The 17,908-nt window shown below is 57.4% G+C and overlaps 1 protein-coding gene across 3 annotated transcripts in view; it reads left to right on the top strand.

Moving 5' to 3' along the window:
* SDK1 (sidekick cell adhesion molecule 1) overlaps positions 1 to 17,908 on the top strand; it is a 451,634-nt gene that overhangs the window by 248,915 nt on the left and 184,811 nt on the right. For all 3 annotated transcript variants that reach the window (XM_064478731.1, XM_064478730.1, XM_064478729.1), the window contains exons 7-12: positions 2,477 to 2,560; positions 5,678 to 5,872; positions 7,952 to 8,068; positions 9,035 to 9,202; positions 10,030 to 10,132; positions 12,263 to 12,439. In XM_064478731.1, the coding sequence (XP_064334801.1) occupies positions 2,477 to 2,560; positions 5,678 to 5,872; positions 7,952 to 8,068; positions 9,035 to 9,202; positions 10,030 to 10,132; positions 12,263 to 12,439 (844 nt within the window). The remainder of the gene's footprint in view (positions 1 to 2,476; positions 2,561 to 5,677; positions 5,873 to 7,951; positions 8,069 to 9,034; positions 9,203 to 10,029; positions 10,133 to 12,262; positions 12,440 to 17,908) is intronic.

Raw genomic sequence — 17,908 nt, 5'->3', positions numbered from 1 at the left:
CTTCGCCTTCACTGCAGCAGCAGCAGCCGAGTCCTCTGGGAACACCCCTCCTGCCATCACTCCCGCTTCCAGCTGGAGAAGGTTCTCCGCTTCCAAGGCTTCCTGTGATGAGGCTGGGCCAACGCAGCTGATCTAAAATAACCTCCCCATTTTTAGGTCGATAACCTTAGTCACGTCGGCAGGGTCCCCCTTGCCGTGGAGTGTGTTACAGGGAGTACAGAGCGGTGACGTGTGCCAGGCGCCCAGGGTGATGCCTGGGTGGGGATGGCAGTGCTCGGAGAGGCGTGGTCCTGGCCGGACCCGTGGTCCCTGAGGCACCTCCAGCCCCAGGGCCAGGCGTTGGTCAGTCAGGCCAGCCTCTGGGCATTGGGTAAGGAGCGCCTTGGTCTCTGGCCCCAGGCGGGTCCCTCCCTGGCACGTGGGGAGGCCCCGGGCACTGCCGAGCAAGGAAGAGCAGCACCAGGATGTGGGCCAGCGCGCCAGACAGCATCAGAGATGCGTCCCTCGGGAGGTGTCTGGTCCTGAGACGTGGAGCATTTATGTGTGCGGATTTTCACCATCGAAGTGTAACTCCTCCCGGGTGAATCTCAGGGGAACTGTGCTGAGTGGAAACAGGCTACATACTGCACAGTTCCACTTGTGTAGTGTTCCTGGAGAGCCAGTGTTAGAGACGGGAAGCAGGTGAGGGGTGGGCAGAGGTGCAGAAGGGACCTGGGGCGGGGTGGGCGTGGTTGCAGAGGGCAGCCTGGAGGACGCTGGGGGGGCACCCATCCTGCACCCTGATGGTGGTGCGGACGTGCAGCCCTGCACGAGTGGTGACAGTGCGTGGGACCAAACATGCACACACGTGCACATGCACAAGCACAAGCAAGACAGGGAGGGTGAGTGCTGCAGGCTGCCCGTCTCGCCTGCGGCATCTTGGCTGCGATGTTGGACTGTGGTTCTGCAGATGCCACCACTGGGGAAACTAGTAAAGGACATCTGGGGTCTTCCTCTGTTATTTCTCACAACCGCCTGGGACCTTCCCACGATCACAAACTAAAATGTTTAATTTGGAAAAGGAAAGCAGTGGTCAGTCACAGCCAGATGCTGACATTTCACTGACCTCGCTTCTCCTTGCACCCCTTCAGTGGGATCGCGGGGCAGATCCTGGCTTCAGCGTCCACTGATGACTCGAGGCGTGGCCTGCGTGCGAGAGCCTTGGCGGCGGGCAGCGTCTGCGCAGTTAGAACACAGACGCCGCCGCACTCTCGTGGTTACCTAAGGAGATGCATGAGAGCATGTGAGTGTGCAATGAAGACCAGGTCGGAGAGAGAGAAGCTGACCCTTCTCAGTGCCTCCTGAGGCCTGGTCTACGCCCACACGACCAAGGAGGGGCCCTGCCTCCATCTAGTGAACTTGCAGCCGTGGCCCCGGCCAGAGGGGCTCTTTGCGCAGCGTGTTCCTGCCAGAGTGATGCCAGTAGCTCAGGAGTGGGACCCAACTCCTCCAGCAGGAGCCTTCAGCCTCGTCTCCGTCACCCTTTCTTTGAGATGCCAAGTGTTCATGTTTCTTTTTCCTCTGTTAGGTCCTGCCCTGTTTGAAACATACAGTCGATACAGGAGGCATGCCAGCCTGTATCACCCACATTCGACACACTCACAGTGACGGCAGACCGCCCGGAAGGCCGCGCCCAGAGAGCAGCTGTCCCACAGCGAGTGGGCACAGCGCTCTTCTGTCATCGTGGTAATGACATCACTGCCACCATCACACTCCTAAGCTTGGCCATGCCACTGTTGAGTTCCTGCTGCATAAACCGAGAAAAGCACTGCAGTTCACTCTCTGAGGAAATTCATTGCTTGATTCAACCACTGTTTTTTGGTGGTTGGTGAATGGGCAAGCAGGGTACCTGGAGACGGGCAAGTGGCCGAGTCCCCTTTGGCTCTGAAGAGGGGGCCAGAGGCCCAGTCTCTCTCTTCTCTTCGCTGTTATTCTGTATTCCACTAAGTACTAAATCTGCATTTTGGAGAAGAGCCGTGAAGACCTTAACCGATGTGTGAGTGGGCCGCCCTGCTCCCCGACGCAGGCCGGGCGCCCGGCGGGGGCACTTTGCTTGACGTGCTTCGTGAGCTGTGGTTTGGTTTAGATACTGAAGCAAATTTTGGTTTAGCCTACAGAACAGGGTGCTGTAAATATAAGCCTTCATGACCCTGGTGGGACGGTCCTTCTACGTGTGAATTAAGATACTCTGTGATTCAGGCCTGTAAACCGAGAAGTAGCCATCGCCCTGAGTAGTAATTTGCTTTCTGAAACCTTAGACTATAGATTGCGTTTGGCCTCGGCTCACTGAACTCGGAGTTTGTGTGCACGCTGGTAACTAATGAGGTTTGCCGAAAGAGTTTTTAAAAGGAGTTCAAACTCTCTTAGGCCATAAGGGTCTTCTGAAATATGCCAGTGTTTGCTTAGGGACTGTTTTGTTTTTCTTTCTTGGTTAAAGAGCCACCGTATTTCACCGCTGAACCTGCGAGCCGGATGTCGGCGGACGTGGGAGAGTCCGTGGACCTGGTGTGCGGAGCCGCGGGTGAGTGCGGGCCGGCTGCGCAGGCCCGGCGGGGCCGCCCTCTGTGTGGGGACATGCTGGCCGCGATGCTTAGAGACGGGCCTGTGGCTCGGTCACTGAGCATGTGACCTTGAAGGCACCTGGCCTCGCTTAGCCCGTGTTCCTCACCTGCAAAGCAGGGACAACAGCATTTACCCCAGGGAACAGCAAGGAAGTCTTAACCTCGCCGTCCCAGCAGAGGGACAGCGTCTTGTCCCCTCGACTCCCTTCAAGGGCTCTGATCCCACAGGATCGTGAACCCCCAGGACCTGGGGCAGGAAGCCCATTCTCACCACGGGGTGACTGGGACCAGCGAGCACTCCGCTCTGCGAGAAGAGAGGTGGTTTTCAATCCTTTGGACAGGAACTCTTCCCGTTTCTCTGCCTTTTCTGCTTCGGTGGGCGTTTCCACACTTACTCAGGGAATTCTGCTGCTTGTCCACATGCCTGCCTCGATCCCTGCAGCCCGCCGACCCCGTCTCGTGTCCCACACTCCGGCCCTCGTGCCCAACGCCCCGCAGCTCCATTAGCGTCAGTGCTCTGGAGTTTGTCAGGAAATGAAAACACCTTTTCCTGTCACACTGGTCTGTCTGCAGGGTGGGTATCTGCTTCTAAGAGCTTGAGGGGTAAGGATGACTAGCAACTCTGTGACTCTTCAGAACAGTTCCGTCAGAGAGGTGACTGCCTCACTGCACACAGGAGCACAGACCCTTAGAGGGCAGAGCTAAGTGACGTGCTAGGGGTGCGGAGCCAGGAAGTGGAGACACGTGTGAAGTCGGCACCCAGGGCCTGAGGTCAGGCGCTGCTCACTGACCACCGGATGGGCAGCGTCCCAGGGCCACGTGGTGATGGAGGCCGGATCCGAACCCACATCCTCCAGCTACCAGAGCAGGTGCTGAGGCTGGGACCGCTGGCTTCTCCCTGAGAGCCAAGGCCCCGGGACCTGGAACGAACCGATGATCGGTGGGTCCATCCACATCACTTTTCATTTCTGGAAAGAGGTGGTGGTGCCACTCGGAACAGTGGCCCTGAGACCCTCCCTCTCTGTCCTCCTCCTGCAGTGGCCGCTCCTGCCCAGACGTGTTTCCTTCGTGCTCCTGGTCCCCAGCCCCTGGCCCCTCGCATGGCCGCTGTTACCCATCTGCCCCAGCAGGACCTCCCGGGGGAGGCGCAGGAGCGGCAGAGAGAAGAATGATGCGAATTTTAAGTGGAAATATTTTCCTTCCTGTGGTTGCATTGTTCTCGCTTTGGTATAAACACCAGCTTTTTAAGGCCAACAACTCTGTGAAAGTGAAGCTATAAAATATTTAGAGCGCTTATATTTTAGAAGCGAGAGTCCGCAGTACTGCGGGATAAGATTTCTGTTTATGACATGAAAGTGCCCCGAAACAGAAATACTCCCAGTTCTCTATATGCTAACAATTATTTTTCAATAAATGACAATTTTAAGCTCTCCCCTTGACAAGAGAACGCTCTTTCTTGCATGATTTCTGCAGAGTAAACTGCTCATTAAGGACAGGCTTATAAATATATACTGATCGGGTCTCTCAGCGTTCTGTCGGCATCATATAATTTACTGCTTTCTTTTAATTTTGACAATGAAGCTGTAGCAGCGTGCGAAGTGGTTATTCTCTATGAAAGCTACATCATGTAATTGCTGTTACGAGATTTTACATGAATCCGTTATGCTTTTACCTTGAAATGGATTTTTTTTAATTTCCTGATTTAACGAAAAGTGACAGGAAACATAATTAAGGCAAAGAACAGAATCTAAGAATATATTATCTTGAAATATTCCGCAGCATTAAGTTTATTTATTAAAGAAGACGTCCTACACCTGCACAGGGTCTGAGGCAGGGACTGGGGTGCCTTTCACCATGAACCATGTCAAGAGGCTTTATTTTAATTCGTTGTATATTAAGGGAAACTGAGGCACGGAACTATCTGAGATCCAGATGTTCTGCACTTTTCCGTCAGCCCCACAACAAGCATACTGCAGCTCAGGACCCTCGTCTTGCATGCCTTGGTCCAGTTTCATGGACGGCCTCTCTTGTCTGCCCTCTTCGGTGGCCTGACCCTCTTTGGCTTCAGGAAGAAGGAGAAGGGGACAGTCTGGCTACCCAAGGCTCCCGGAGAGAGCCCGAGAGGAGGAGCCTGCGTTTCCCTCGCAGTGAGGCCACCAGGGAACAGTGCGTGTGTGTGTCACCACCTGGCCGTGTGCGCTGACCACAGCCACGTGGGGGATGAGCCCCCTCTGCTCTCGGGCTGGGGACAGCCCCTTCCTTTACAACTGGGTCCTGCCCCTGTGACCTTGTCCTTGGTCCACCACATACGTGCCCCCCCCAAACGCAACCTCTACTCCTTCCAGGTGGCTAGACCGTGCGGGGCTCCAGGCTCCCTGAGCCAAGGCCTTAATCTTCACTGTCTCATCGTCAGGATGAGGGCGGGGCACCGGGGACAGGAGCTGGGCGTGGAGCCTCAGTCTGACGCTGTCCTCTTGGTCACAGTCTTGGCCGAGATCTTGGCTCCCTCCCTTCCTGGGGGCAGGACTGGAGCCATCACCATGTGCTGCAGCAGCGTGGATCTCAGGCCACGGCAGCTTCCCCACCTCCACGTCTCAGACCTCTCTGTCTCCTCAGCCATAGCCAGACGCATCTCATGCACTGGTCACTCTATGCATCGCCCGCTCCCCAGCCCATCACTGCTGTGTTAACCGGTGATGCCCAGCCCCTTAGACCGTGCTGTGTGCTGGGCACTTGGAGTTTTACATGTATTGACCCAATTAATCTTCACATCAGCCTTGGAGGTCACCGTGACCACATGCTTCTCGGCGTGAGGAGACAGAGACAGGGCGAGGTTCAGGGCTGGGGCGTCTGCAGCCCGGGCACCCAGGGGTGGCTCCACTCTTTCCTTCATGCCTCTCGACGACTTCTTCACATGAGCTGAGAAAAATGGCACCTTACAGGGAGCTTGAAGGGCCGCCAGATGAGAAGGGGCCCGTCGAGATGCTGCCGTCTTAGCCTTTGAAACATTTCACTTCAGTCCTCACGTAAGGAATTCCTGATGTTTTTAAATGCCCAATTCTTCCCACTCTGCGCAGGGGCCCCTCCTCCCGCCCTGCAGTGGTACAAGGATGCTGTGCCCGTCAGCGCACTTCGGAACCCTCGCTACCAAGAGCTCCCCAGCGGGGGCCTGCGCATCCAGAAGCTGCGTCCCGAGGACTCTGGGATCTTACAGTGCTTTGCCAGGAACGAGGGCGGGGAGATCCAGACCTGCACCTACCTGGACGTCACCAGTGAGTACTGCCCGGTGGCAGAGCCAGGCCCCTGGGTGACCCTCATGCCCCAGCTTCCCAGCCTGTACCCGGTAGACACACGAGAAAATGCTCGTATCTGCTCAGCCCCCGAGGTAGGCGGACAGGGTGCTGTGGCCGGAGGGGGCCCGCGGGAAGGGCCTCACCTCAGGCACCACGAAACCCACCTGTGGGTTCCTGCGGAAGCTCCCCCGACGCCCGGGAGCAGCGGACACACCAGCGGTCCCCATCCCAGGCCCCCCACCCCTGGTTCCTCTGGCTCTCGATTCCCCTCGTGCTTGAGGGCACTGCTCTACTGAGAAGCAGGATCAAGTCCCCGTTTTTCTGGACGAAGCTGGGAGGCCTGCTAAGTGATCAGCGCCTTCCTAACCTGCCCTTTTGTGCTTTTCCCCATCTGCTTAGATGCTCTATTTTACTTCTATTGAGCGATTATAGTTCTTCTGTGAGTTTCTTTTATTATCCCGTTAACAGAAACACTTCGGCTCTCCGTCTGAAAAGTAGAATCAAGGTAAAGGTTTCATCGTGTCTGTGGGTTTCCGTGTCAGTCTCCCACAGTCGTAACACTGTGCTAACACAGAGCAGGAGTTGGTGGCTGTGGAACCCCCCCTTTCACATTTGCCCTTTCATGAGCCTTTCGAGAAAGCAAGTCACTGTGAGTGTGTGCGTGGCCGGCGGCCTTTGTCAGCCGGAACTGTTAAATATTAAATATTTAAAGATTCATGCATGCGTTTTGGTAGACTAGGGGCCACTTCCTTGAACCTGGCCCGGGAGTCGAATTTCTCCTTCATTGTGGAGCCTAGGAAACCAGGATTGCTTCAAGCTGCAGAAATAAAACTGGGAACTTCGGCCGGAAACTGAGTCTTACCAATTAGAATGGCTTAAGCCTATCTTGGACCCGTGGGCGAGGGTGCTGTGGGGCGGGGAAGGGCGAGCTGCTTCTGTAAAGGGCCAGATGGTCCCAGCTTTCAGCTTTGAGGGCCGTGCTTTCCGTGGTCACCACGCACCTCTGCTGTCGTAGCCTGAGGGCAGCGCAGACGGTTGTGAGCCCATGGGCCCGGCTGTTCCGTAGAATTTACAGAATTTGGCGACAGGCTGGATTTGGCCCGAGGTGGTGGTTTGCAGACCCTGCTGCAGTGAGAGGCCCAGAGCAGACCACCTGATCTCGCTCAGCCTCAGTTTTCTCAGCAAAATGGAGAAATGGAATCCACGCAGGGTCTTGGGAGGCTGGTCTGGGAAATGTAACAGAAAGTGCCACTTAACCTGGTTACCATGACAACTGGAGAGCGAACAAATAAACAAGTGGTAATGATAACGCTGCGTTACCTGTTTCTAAGTACAGGGCTTTGCAAAATGGATTTTTTTTTTAATTAAAGCACCTTTAATGAAAGAAAAATGTAATGTGGAAAACAATCATTATTCGGTCACTTAGCAAGTGTTTACTGAGCATTTTGTCAGTTCCTCTGGGACAGAGCCCTGGGGAAGGCGAGGAGGGGCCTGTGAGGTGTTGTTACAGCCTTCCCTGCGCCCCCAGCGCCTGGTGCAGAGGGGGCTCGAGGGGACGACAGGAGCCTTGAGACCAGAGGGGAGGCCCCTGCGTCTCCCAGGTGGGCACGGGGATGTGCTGCGGAGGGACCGCCCGGTGGGGAAGGGGGGGCGGGCAGCTGCGTCCACTGCATCCCACCCGCCTCCTCCGCTGGCGGCGGCAGCCCAGGCTCCTCAGGGCCCCACACAGGACCTGGGAGGCCTGGGGCGCAGTCGGGGTTCGGGGATTTCAGGTGTGGTCGTTGGCAGAGTGGTCCTGGCTTGGCTGAGCCCTCCCTGATGCCAGCTTGTACGCCGTCTCACAGGACCGCCTGTCTCTTCAGGTCATAAGCACAGACAGGCAGTTTCAGGGAGATGAGCGTGAAGGTCCCATCACTCCTGAGAGGCTCCACTGGTTATGGCTGCAGTTACCTCTGTGACCAGCCCCACAGAAGCCCGTGTGGACGCGTCCACCAGGCTGGCGGAGCGTTTCTCGGGGACAGCGCACTGACTGTGTCACTCCTCACCCCCTCTGCCTAGATGTTGCTCCAGCCTTCACCCAGCTGCCCGTGGACACCACGGTCACCGACGGGATGACGGCCGTCCTGAGCTGTGGAGTGTCTGGGGCTCCCAGGCCTGCCATCACCTGGAGGAGAGGTAGGCGGCTCGCGCCTGGGCGGGCCTGGGAGGTGAGCCGGTGGGCCGGGGGTCCAGTCTGTCCCCCTCACTCCCGTCCATTCAGTGAAGAGTCGACAGCTGTGGACTGAGTGCCTGCCGGGCGCCGGATGCCAGGGGCATGGTGTGGGGGGAGTCAGACGGGCAAGGCCCCCTAAGCTTCACGGAGCTCTCGGTCTAGGAAACATGTTCCTTTAAATGTGCAAACATCACCCTCCTGTCGACCCTTCATCCGGTGCCTTCGGCCAGTGGGCTCCTTAGGACACCAGGTTGTGGGCTCCAGCCGCAGCCTCCCTGTGTGTGAAATGGGGGCGTTCTTCCCTGGTAATATCAGCTCCCACGGCGCCGTCTACACGTCAGGCACACCTGTCACCGGCTGGACAGCACACGCTGTCCATCCTTAACAAATGCCGGCTGAGCTGGGTTCGTTCCCATGTAGATTAACTTGTCGTCCTTGGTGGACCAGCTCTGGGTCTAGCGTCAAAACGTGCATCTTTTCACGCCCAGAAGACCGCCTGGTGGCTCCTCGGCTCTCGCGGGTGTGGCTGGTGCTCTGCACCACGGCTTTTAGACAGAAAGACCTGGGAAGCTTCTGATTCATCAGGGGGGGACTCTTTAATACCTTTTCTTTTTTCTTTCCTGATGTAGAATGTAATAATTGCTTTATAAATACATTTTCAAATGCATACAAACACAAAGAAAGCTTGCAGTCACCCAGCGGTACCAGTCACACACACAGACCGCCGTTTGTTTAACCAGATCTCTCAGTGTTGGACAGTCGGGATGGTCTTGGTTTCTGTTACTCTAATTAACGCTGAAGCAAATGGCTTTGGTTGTTTTCGTGCACAAGGTCGGCACTTTCTCCTGGTGATGTCCTCAAGCGACTCCCTGGGGTGCGGGCGCAGCCCTGCCTTCCCTCACACCCCCGTGTCCTCCGTCTTTACTCAGGAAACCGCATTCTGGCCAGTGGCTCTGTGAGGATCCCTAGGTTCGTGCTCCTGGAGTCTGGGGGTCTGCAGATCACCCCCGTCTTCATCCAGGATGCTGGCAACTACACCTGCTACGCAGCCAACACGGAGGGGTCCCTGGACGCGTCCGCAGCGCTGACCGTGTGGAGTAAGGACCACAGCCCCGTGGGACCTTCTGTTAAAGATGGTTTAATCACCGTGTCGTCTGTGCTTGGGGAGCCTCCATGTGCTCGGACCCGCTAATCTAATCAGAGGAGAATCATTATTTTTACAACTAATTCATAGAAATCTGCTGAGTAATTAATTTTCCAGCTTCTGAAAGAGTAATTAGAAAATGTATTCAAAGATTTAGTGGGGATGTTTCAGGAGAGGGAGAAGATTGACTTTTTAAAGTCAGTAGGCAGGGATATTATCTCAAACTAACTCGAGTAACAACTGATAGGCTGGCTAGCTGTGTGAGCGTCACATAAGAAAACCGGATCAAGAATTAAAATCAGACAAGACCCTGCACCTCTGAGCACCCGCTTTCCTGCCTGATTCCTGGGAGCAGTAGCGGCCCAGCCCCCCAGACTGTTAGGTGCCAGTGACACGGCGCCAATGACAGCGCCTGCAGAGTGAGCGAGCACAGGGCGGGCAGCAGGAACCACCAGGATGGTGGCGGTCTCGGGAGCGAACCGGTGCTTCCTCGGCATGTGGGACCCGATGGACCTGCATGCGACCCTCCCCTCGTTTTCTTCCCGAGGGCCCAGAGGTTCTGGGATGACCTGAGAGGGCGAGACAGACCTGCTCCCTTGGCCGGGATGTGGGCGGGCTCGCGCTCAGTTCCCTGAGCCGTTCTGAGCGCTTCCACCACACTCGGGTGGCCAACGTAAGAGACAACCAGGAGGTTTTAATGTCAGATGAGCAGTTCATTACCCCCAGGGGAGGAGACTGCCAAGCGTGCAGTCTTGTCTGAGTTGTGTCTCGTCTTCCCAGATCGAACGTCCATCGTTAACCCTCCGGAGGACCTCGTGGTGATTAAGGGGACCACGGCCACGCTGCACTGCGGAGCCACGCACGACCCCCGTGTTCCTCTCCGGTCAGCTGGGTTGATTACAGCGTTTGGGGGTTCATTCGTGTGCTGTGAGCTGGGGGCCTGAAGTCGCGATGAGAAGGGGGATTTGGGGAACTTCGATTGCAGCCACGGAGCCCTGGTTTTGGTGACTGACGGTCTCGGGTCCCATCAATCATCACACACATCCCATTTTCCACTCCGGCCTTATATATTATTTACAGTGAGCCGTGTTCCACTTCATGACTTCAGTGCGGCTGTCCGTGATTTTTCTGCCGAGGTTAATACACTATCTGCAAAGCGTACCTGTCAGAGGCCGATACTTAATGAGAGAACGATCTGGAGGGACTGGATGGGATTGCGGTGGTGTTTGCGCTGGGGCTGCGCTGGGCCCCGGGGGCTCTCTGCTCCCGGGGTGGCGTCCCCGTGCCCTGGGGCGAGGGGGCTCCACGTGGGAGAAAGGCAGCCTTGGTTATTCAGCATGTTTAGGGGAGACACGTGAAAAGGAGGGACCTGGTGCCATGGGGGCTCGCTGTGGGGCTCGGGACGCCCTGTCCTGGCTGGACTTGGACTGGGAGGGGCACAAGGAGGAATGTGGCAGTCCAGGGAGACACCTGGCAGTAGACAAAGGCGGATGCTGGGGGCGAGCTTCTTCCCAGAGCTGCGCCTTCAGAAGGTTTTAATTTTCATTTTAATTTGGAAATGAATCTAGGAGGGAGGCTCCAGCTCAGTCACAGAGCATGTGCTTAGCGCACATGAGGCACATGAGGTCCTGGGTTGGACCCTGGTACCTCCGTTAAATGAGTAAATAAATAAACCCAATTACCTCCCCCTACAACAACCACAGCAAAGTGAATCCAGAAAGAAAGAGACAACTTCCCAGTGTTTTCGTGCCAGAAGGCGGACGGTTAGCCGAACGGTGCAATCCAGGTGCCCTCCTGCTTTCTGCAGCACTTCGCCCGGCGGAGAGGGCGGTGACTGCAGGCGCCTGCGTCACCGGATTCCGACACTAAGCCGTTTTCTCTCTTCTTGGGCAGGGGTTTGGCAAGTCGTTAATTTCCCCACTCTGCCTGCCTCTCTGAAGCTCCCCGGAGCTCAAAGTCCAAGTCTGGTTTAGTTAGCAGAATGTCGAATGCGAAACCAACCAACCAACCGAGTTAGGGATTGCCTGGAGAATCCGGGACTCTGGACGAGAATGCGCTCGTTTCTCAGTGCCTGGGGAGTGTCGCCGAGAGACCGAGCAAGGACAGACGGGGCGGGTTTCTGCTTCTCTGAGGGCCCACAGGAAACCCCCATGGATCATTGGGGTTTTCGCGTAGCTTTTACATGTGATTAAACGGACAGAAGTGTCGCTTCCTCCCTGAGAAGGAATCAGCCTGCTCACCCTTGGGCGCCCCCTGCCCAGGGTCCTCTGCCCCACCCAGAGGGGGCCCTGAGGACGAGGGAAGCCGGATGCCGCCCCCAGCGAGCGCTCCATCCACTTCCTAATGCGCAGCCAGTCCTGCTCTGTCTGGGGACTTGCAGACACCGGTTTGTAAGTGTCTGCGCCCTGGGCGTATTAAGCCTTTAGAGAATGGGGCACATTTTGGAAAGAAAGCCAGCACTGTCACCCCATCTAGCAGTGACATCCACAGGCTCGACGGGCTTTTAATCGTGTGCACATTTGAAGAGAAAAGTGTGTAAAACGTCATCAAGAATTCAATGAGAAATGCAGTTTTAGGGACAAGCTGCCGGAATGGCTGGATTTTAAGAAAACACGTTTATGGGGTGTGATCTGTTTTTTTCAGGAGTTGGGTAGTTCCACCCTGGGGATGTTTTGAACAGCCCTTGCCTCCCATGCAGGCGGCACCCTTGTCCTCCCGGAGCAGGAGGTACAGTTGTCACAGTGACAGGTGTGACCACGACTCACAGACGCCCTGTCCTAAACCCAAAGACGATGAATGTTTACACTTAGCTTCATCGTCCTGTTTTAAGTTCAGCATCTCTGTATTGTGACCGAGACATCTGGTTGCTTTTTTTTTCTTTCTTTTACGTTACAATTCACGTGTCGTAACGTTCACTCTAAAGGAGCACGAAGTTCAGCACTGTATACGGTGTTCACAAGGCCGTCGGCTGTTTGCTTTTTAACAGACTCAGGCCTCTCTGTTTGGCCCACAGCTACGTCTGGAAGAAGGACAGCGTGGTCATCACCCCATCCAGCAGCTCCAGGATCGTGGTGGAGCAGGACGGGTCCCTCCTCATTAGCCAGACGTGGTCGGGGGACATCGGAGACTACACCTGCGAAATTGTTTCTGAGGGTGGGAACGACTCCAGGGCAGCCCGCCTGGAGGTGATGTGAGTATCGCGGCTGCCGGGTGCCTACCTCCTCCTAGCCCACTGGCCCTCACCGCCCCCCCCCACGTGACCGTCACTTAGCCATGTGACACCCACACGCGGCCCAAGCCAGCAGTCAGAGGCCACGGCCTTGGGCCTCACAGGCAAGTACACTTATCTATTTGCTTTTGAAAAACGGTGCCCAGCCTGCCTGAAGTTCCCCGAGCACAGATGTACAAGAGTAAAACCCGCAAGTGGAGAAGCAGGGCAGGGCCGGGGTCCAGGCCGCTGCCCCGGCCGATTCAGGGCGCACGGGGCCCTTAGAAAAGGCAGTTCTGAGAGGCTTTCCTCACTGCTCTCTGCCCACCACAGTCCAGGCAGGATTCTGTAGACAAAAGTCAGTCCCTGAAGGAGACTCTGATCGCTGTTACAGGGCCGTGTCTCATCTGCCTTTGAACCCCCAGGCACAGGCCGAGGGGACTGAAAAAGAAAACTCCTGCTTGGTGCTCAGCACAAGTCCCCTGTGTTTGTCGCACACAAACCTGAGCAAGCAGCTTTCCGGCAGCCCCAAGTGTGGGGTTTGATGGGGGAGCCACGTGCAGCTGCGAGCCCAGAAAGGCAGCCGTTGTACCCCTGGGACCTGGGAGAGCCTGGTTCCTCCTCCAGGCTGGTCTCTGTCCAGGACGACCTTGTTCCCTGCAGAGGTCACCCAGTTAGTCACGACACACAGGTGCCCGTGGCCCAAGAGCATTGGCTGGGGTCCCGGTGCGGCAGCCACACGGGGGTCCCGACTGTGCCTGGAAGGATCGGGCTCCCTGTCCCCTGCCTCTGGCCACTGGACCCGCTGACCTCGGGCTCTTCCGGCCTCCTGGGCCCCCGGTCCCCCTCCAGGGCGCCTCGGCCTCCGCTGCCTCCACGGCTTGGGCTGGGTCCTCTGTCATCTCCCCCGAAGGGCACACCCCTCCCAGGAATCAGTGCAGGACCCCTTCCTGCCAGCAGGACGTGGATGTCCCACCCCCACCGGCACTGCCCAGGCGGGGAGAAGCACCTGTTTCTGTGAGCCCTTCCCTCCCTGGGCGGCACGGTGCGTCCCGGGTGCCTGACTGTTGGGCGCCCCTTGGGCGCTCGGTGAATACAGGTCAGGGGCTGAACGAACGTGCGTCTGTTACGGGCCCTCGGCGACCGTCCCAGCGACTCCGCTCATGCCCTGTGTCTTCCCTTAGGTGCCCCCGCGCCCCAGGCCTCCCCACAATCCAGAGCCGGGCGCCCAACCCTTGCTCAGCCCTGGTTCCCTGTCTCTCCTCTGTCCTTAGCTCGCGTTGGGGATTTTTTTAGAAAAATGTTGATCTTGTCGGCGTCCATGACCGGTGAATTCACACAACGCACTGTGCTATGCACATTTTTTAAACTCCCTTTGAGAACTCTCAGATCGTCCATCACGGGTACCAAATAAATAAGTGTTAGCATTTCATGAAGACTGTCACAGGAGCTGAACCGCGTGCTTCCAGCACAGCGCACTCTTCTCCCTCCGCGCGCTCTTTAAGCTCTGCTGGCTTGCACGTCTCCCCTGCTATCCGCTTATTTGATTTCCTCTAAGTGAAATACAGTTTTTTCAGCAAGTATTGCTGTTTCTATAAAATAACAGGTTTGCTGTAATGGTAAACGCCTCATCACTAAATACAGAAATATTTGCGGGCTTGTGATCCAAACCAGTTCAGGCACAGCTGGTTGCAGGACTGATCTGGGAGGCAGTGCCGTGTGAACTGCTGGTGTAGCGAGCGTCCGTTCTTCCAAATCCGCACGAATGGGGAAGGCTGTAGGGTTAGAGCGTCGTGCGTCTGCAGAGCCAGCACGGCCCTAACTCTTCGGCCTCGGTAACGACAGCAGTAATAATAATCACCACTCAAACGTCTGCAGGGCATTTTGTGCTTCTCAGAGAATTTTCAAATCAAGCTTGATCACATTTCCCTGATTTACTCAGATGATGGGAAAAAAAATCTCATATTGCAGAAGTGACTGGAGATACTTACAGCAAAATAGTGGCCTTCAAAGGAGCCCGGAAGCCTGCTTCCCCGGCCTCCCCACTTGAGTTAAAAGCTACTTTGTTAAATATAGAAATCAGGGGCGTTCAAGTGGGCTTTCCAGAAGCAGGCCTTCGGTGGCTTGCTCCTGCTCTCCGCCTGTCTTCTCGGGGGTTGGCGCCCGGAGCCCTCTCTGCTGTGCAAGCCAGTGGCGGGTGCGTCCCGGTGCCCCCAGCACCCCACAGGGAGCAGTCGCCGTCCCCACCCCTGGGCGAGGCTGGACCGGGGGCCCCTCCCCAGCTCTGACTGACTGTGTGACTTGGGGCAGGTGGCCTCACTCCTCAGCCTTGGTCTTCTCGCCTGTGAACTGGGCACCTTGTCACTGGACACGTGAGGTTTGAATGGCCGGGAGCCTAGCTGGGGGTGGGGACACTCAGGCAGTCACAGCTGTCACTATGCCTGATGGTCTTGTCCCAAATGTTCCTCCTCCCGTCAGCGGGACCCCCACCTCCACAGCTGGGCCAGGAGATCTGTCTCACGTCCTACTGTGTTTTGAGCAAGTTCTCATGACCCTCTGACAAACAAGGCCTGTCTGTCTGCTGAGCGCCCAGCCCCAGGGCTGGCGGGGGCTTGTCAGGCCCCCGTCGCCCCAGGCAAGCCCTGCTCCACTCCCTAGGTGGCCCTGGGCCTGGGTGCTCAGTGCCCTGAGGAGGGCTGACTTTTCAGCGGTCGGCCTCACCCCTCCCGAGAGGAGAGGCGTCTGTGGTCCCGGCCGGTCCCACGATGCATCCAGCAGACGGACGACACGGGCACCGTCGTGCCGGCCACCGGCCGTGCTGGGGTGTCTTCCCCGCTCATTGGCCAGGGCCTGACAGGAAGGAGCTGGTTCCGGGCGACCCCCACCCCCAGAGCTCCTTGCTGCACTGAGCACACCGGAGCGTCCAGGCTCTGAACGCTTTATGGATTGACTGTTTAATCACTTAGAGACCCAATTAGCATCTTTCCTTCTGAGATCTGAGACGAATCCTGCTGACACGCCGAGCACAGAGAAGAACCTAATCCAGGGGCCGGCATGCAGGCGCGGACCCAAGGCGGCGGGAGAGGCCTCTCCGAGTAGAACTACCCCTGACAGAGCCGCGGCGAGGCGCCGGCACGCAGCACGGTTTCTCGAGGGCGACCGGGCCCCGTCGTCTTCGTCCTCAGAGCGAAGGCCGAGGAGACGGGTTTGACCAAGTCACTGTGCGTGCGCGTCAGCGAGGCAACGGGTTTTACAGGAAAGCACCCAGTGGAGCCCGTCCCGCCAGCTCGGTCCCCGCGGCCGCAGCCTCACCGGCCGCCTCCCCCGAGCCTGTGTCAGAGCCGCTTCCCTCAGGCACCCCGCGCCGGCCTCCCCGCGCGCTCCGGGTTTTGTCCGGGCTGGTTTCCGACATTGCCGTGCTGTCCTCTGCTGGACAGTGACTTCTCTGTAAACTACCAAGTGACTCAGCACGGGCCTGGCCCCGCTGTCCTCAGATCTCGCTCGTTTGTCTCCCCATCTGCACGCCACCGTCCGTGAGTCACTCTGCTGATCACCTCCTTTCAGAGCTGGCGGAGAAGTGCCCAGACACGGTTTCGTCCTGTCAGGTGTGAGTCTCTGAAATGGACCCGGGGCACATCAAAGCCTCACTTGTCTGTGGACAGCTGAGTCAAGAATTTCACAAGGCTGGGTCTTCCAGATAACCGGAACTCACCGTTTAAAGAAGCCGGGTCCGTTTCCAGTGTATATTGAACAGTTCTTTGCATGCGAAACAGGTAACGGTGAACACAAGAGCGATCCTTGAGGGTGTTCCCATGTAGAGAGACTGGAAATAGGAAAAAATCTACATTTCCTTCAGGACTCTGAGTCCTGTGGTGCATGTAAAAGCCGCACTGGGCCTGAGCCGTCCTCCTGGACTTGACGGTGGACAGTGCTGAGCAGCGGTGGACAAGCATTCGTCGCTGTTTCTAGATGCACCGCAGGCAGCGATGTGCCCGGCACCTCGGATCCTGCTCACAGGGTCTCCGGGCTGCTTTGCCCTTTCACTTCCCCAGTCTTATCAATCTTTGTAAACATCTTTCCCCCTCGTCCACCCTAGGCTCCTGGCTGCCACTGTTGCTGTTTGCAGGCCGGCTTCTGCAGCCCCCGTGGCCTTCCTCTTGGTGGCTTTCGCGGGGCTGGGAGGCGGGAACTCAGAAACCACTCCTCCTGGACTCACGCGCTGGGTCAGGGCCAGGCAGGGGGATCGTGCTTAAGTCCAAGGACTCCAGGCGCTAAGGCCCGGCCAGGGAGGTTGCCCCGGGGGACCTCTAGACAAGTGCCAGTGACCAGCCCACCAGTGACATAGCGCTCCAGCCCCCAGGAAAAGGCTGTTGTGTGCCCTCCCTTAGGCCCGGAGAAGCATGATCTGAGGTGGGGTGTAAACCGCGGTTCTCCCGGCTGTGGGACGTTTAGGCTTCAGATAGGGACCCCGGACAAGGTGCGGAGGGGCGGTGGTAGGCCCGGGGCCGCAGCATGACTTTCCTACTGTCGCGAGGAGCCTGTCCCTTTCCAACCTGCCTCCCCCCAAGTCCGTCCATCCTCGAGGATGAGATGGCCCCCCTGCAGGGCTTGTCCCGAGCCAGCTCTGTGCCCCCACCTCTGGCTCCCGTGTCCTTGCTCGGACTCTGATGTGCACGCCTGCCGCGGCCACCTGCCCCCTAACTTCGGACCAGCTTTTGTCTCATGAGCTGTCCCCTCCTGACGTCACACCCACCATCATCTGATGTTTTATCTCCAGGATGCTTTCTAATGAGCCGCCCTCGGGGTCCCTTTCCAGCCCTGGAAGGTCAGTGACACACAGATAAGACAGGAGTTTCAAACTCGGGCGTCCCTTACTTGCCTTCCTCCACGACCCAGTGCAAACCCTGCACACCCCCCCCACCCGGTGCCCCCAACCTCCCCCAGGTCTTACCTGCACCCTCAGCAGGCCTGGCCCCTTCCCTGTCCTCCTCCCACCCTCACACCTGCCAGATGTTAGACCCCCACCTCCTCCGCACGGTGCCCAGCCCAGCGCAGTCCCCCAGCCACCCCGTGCCTCCACAGCAGCTGTGAGCCCCAGGAGGGCAGGGCTGTGGCAGCCCCCGCCCCGTGTCCCCTGCCCTGTGCCCCCGACCCGTGTGAGGCTCAGGACGGGTTGCTGGTTCATCCCTCCTCTCCTGTGTGGGTCACTTCTCCACCACCCCACGTTTCGCTGTGTGCCCACTCCAGCCCCGTGCCCGGCCCCGGTGGAGGGAAAGAGGCTACAGCAGAGAAGGACGCGGATCACAGTCCCACACGGTGCCCTGGGGTCCCTGCACCTGCAGGGCTTCGCGATACTCGTGGCACTGAAACATCTATAAATTGCAGTTCGAGTCAGGAGGTGGAAGTGACTGGTTCTGCTCGAGAGTTAGCCAAGGGTGACAGGGAGGCCCG

The sequence above is a fragment of the Camelus dromedarius genome, chromosome 24 (genome assembly GCF_036321535.1).
Source record: "Camelus dromedarius isolate mCamDro1 chromosome 24, mCamDro1.pat, whole genome shotgun sequence".
Taxonomy (NCBI): Eukaryota; Metazoa; Chordata; class Mammalia; order Artiodactyla; family Camelidae; genus Camelus; species Camelus dromedarius.
The sequence above is the reverse complement of the archived record's forward strand: the minus strand, read 5'-3'. Positions and strand labels throughout refer to the sequence as shown.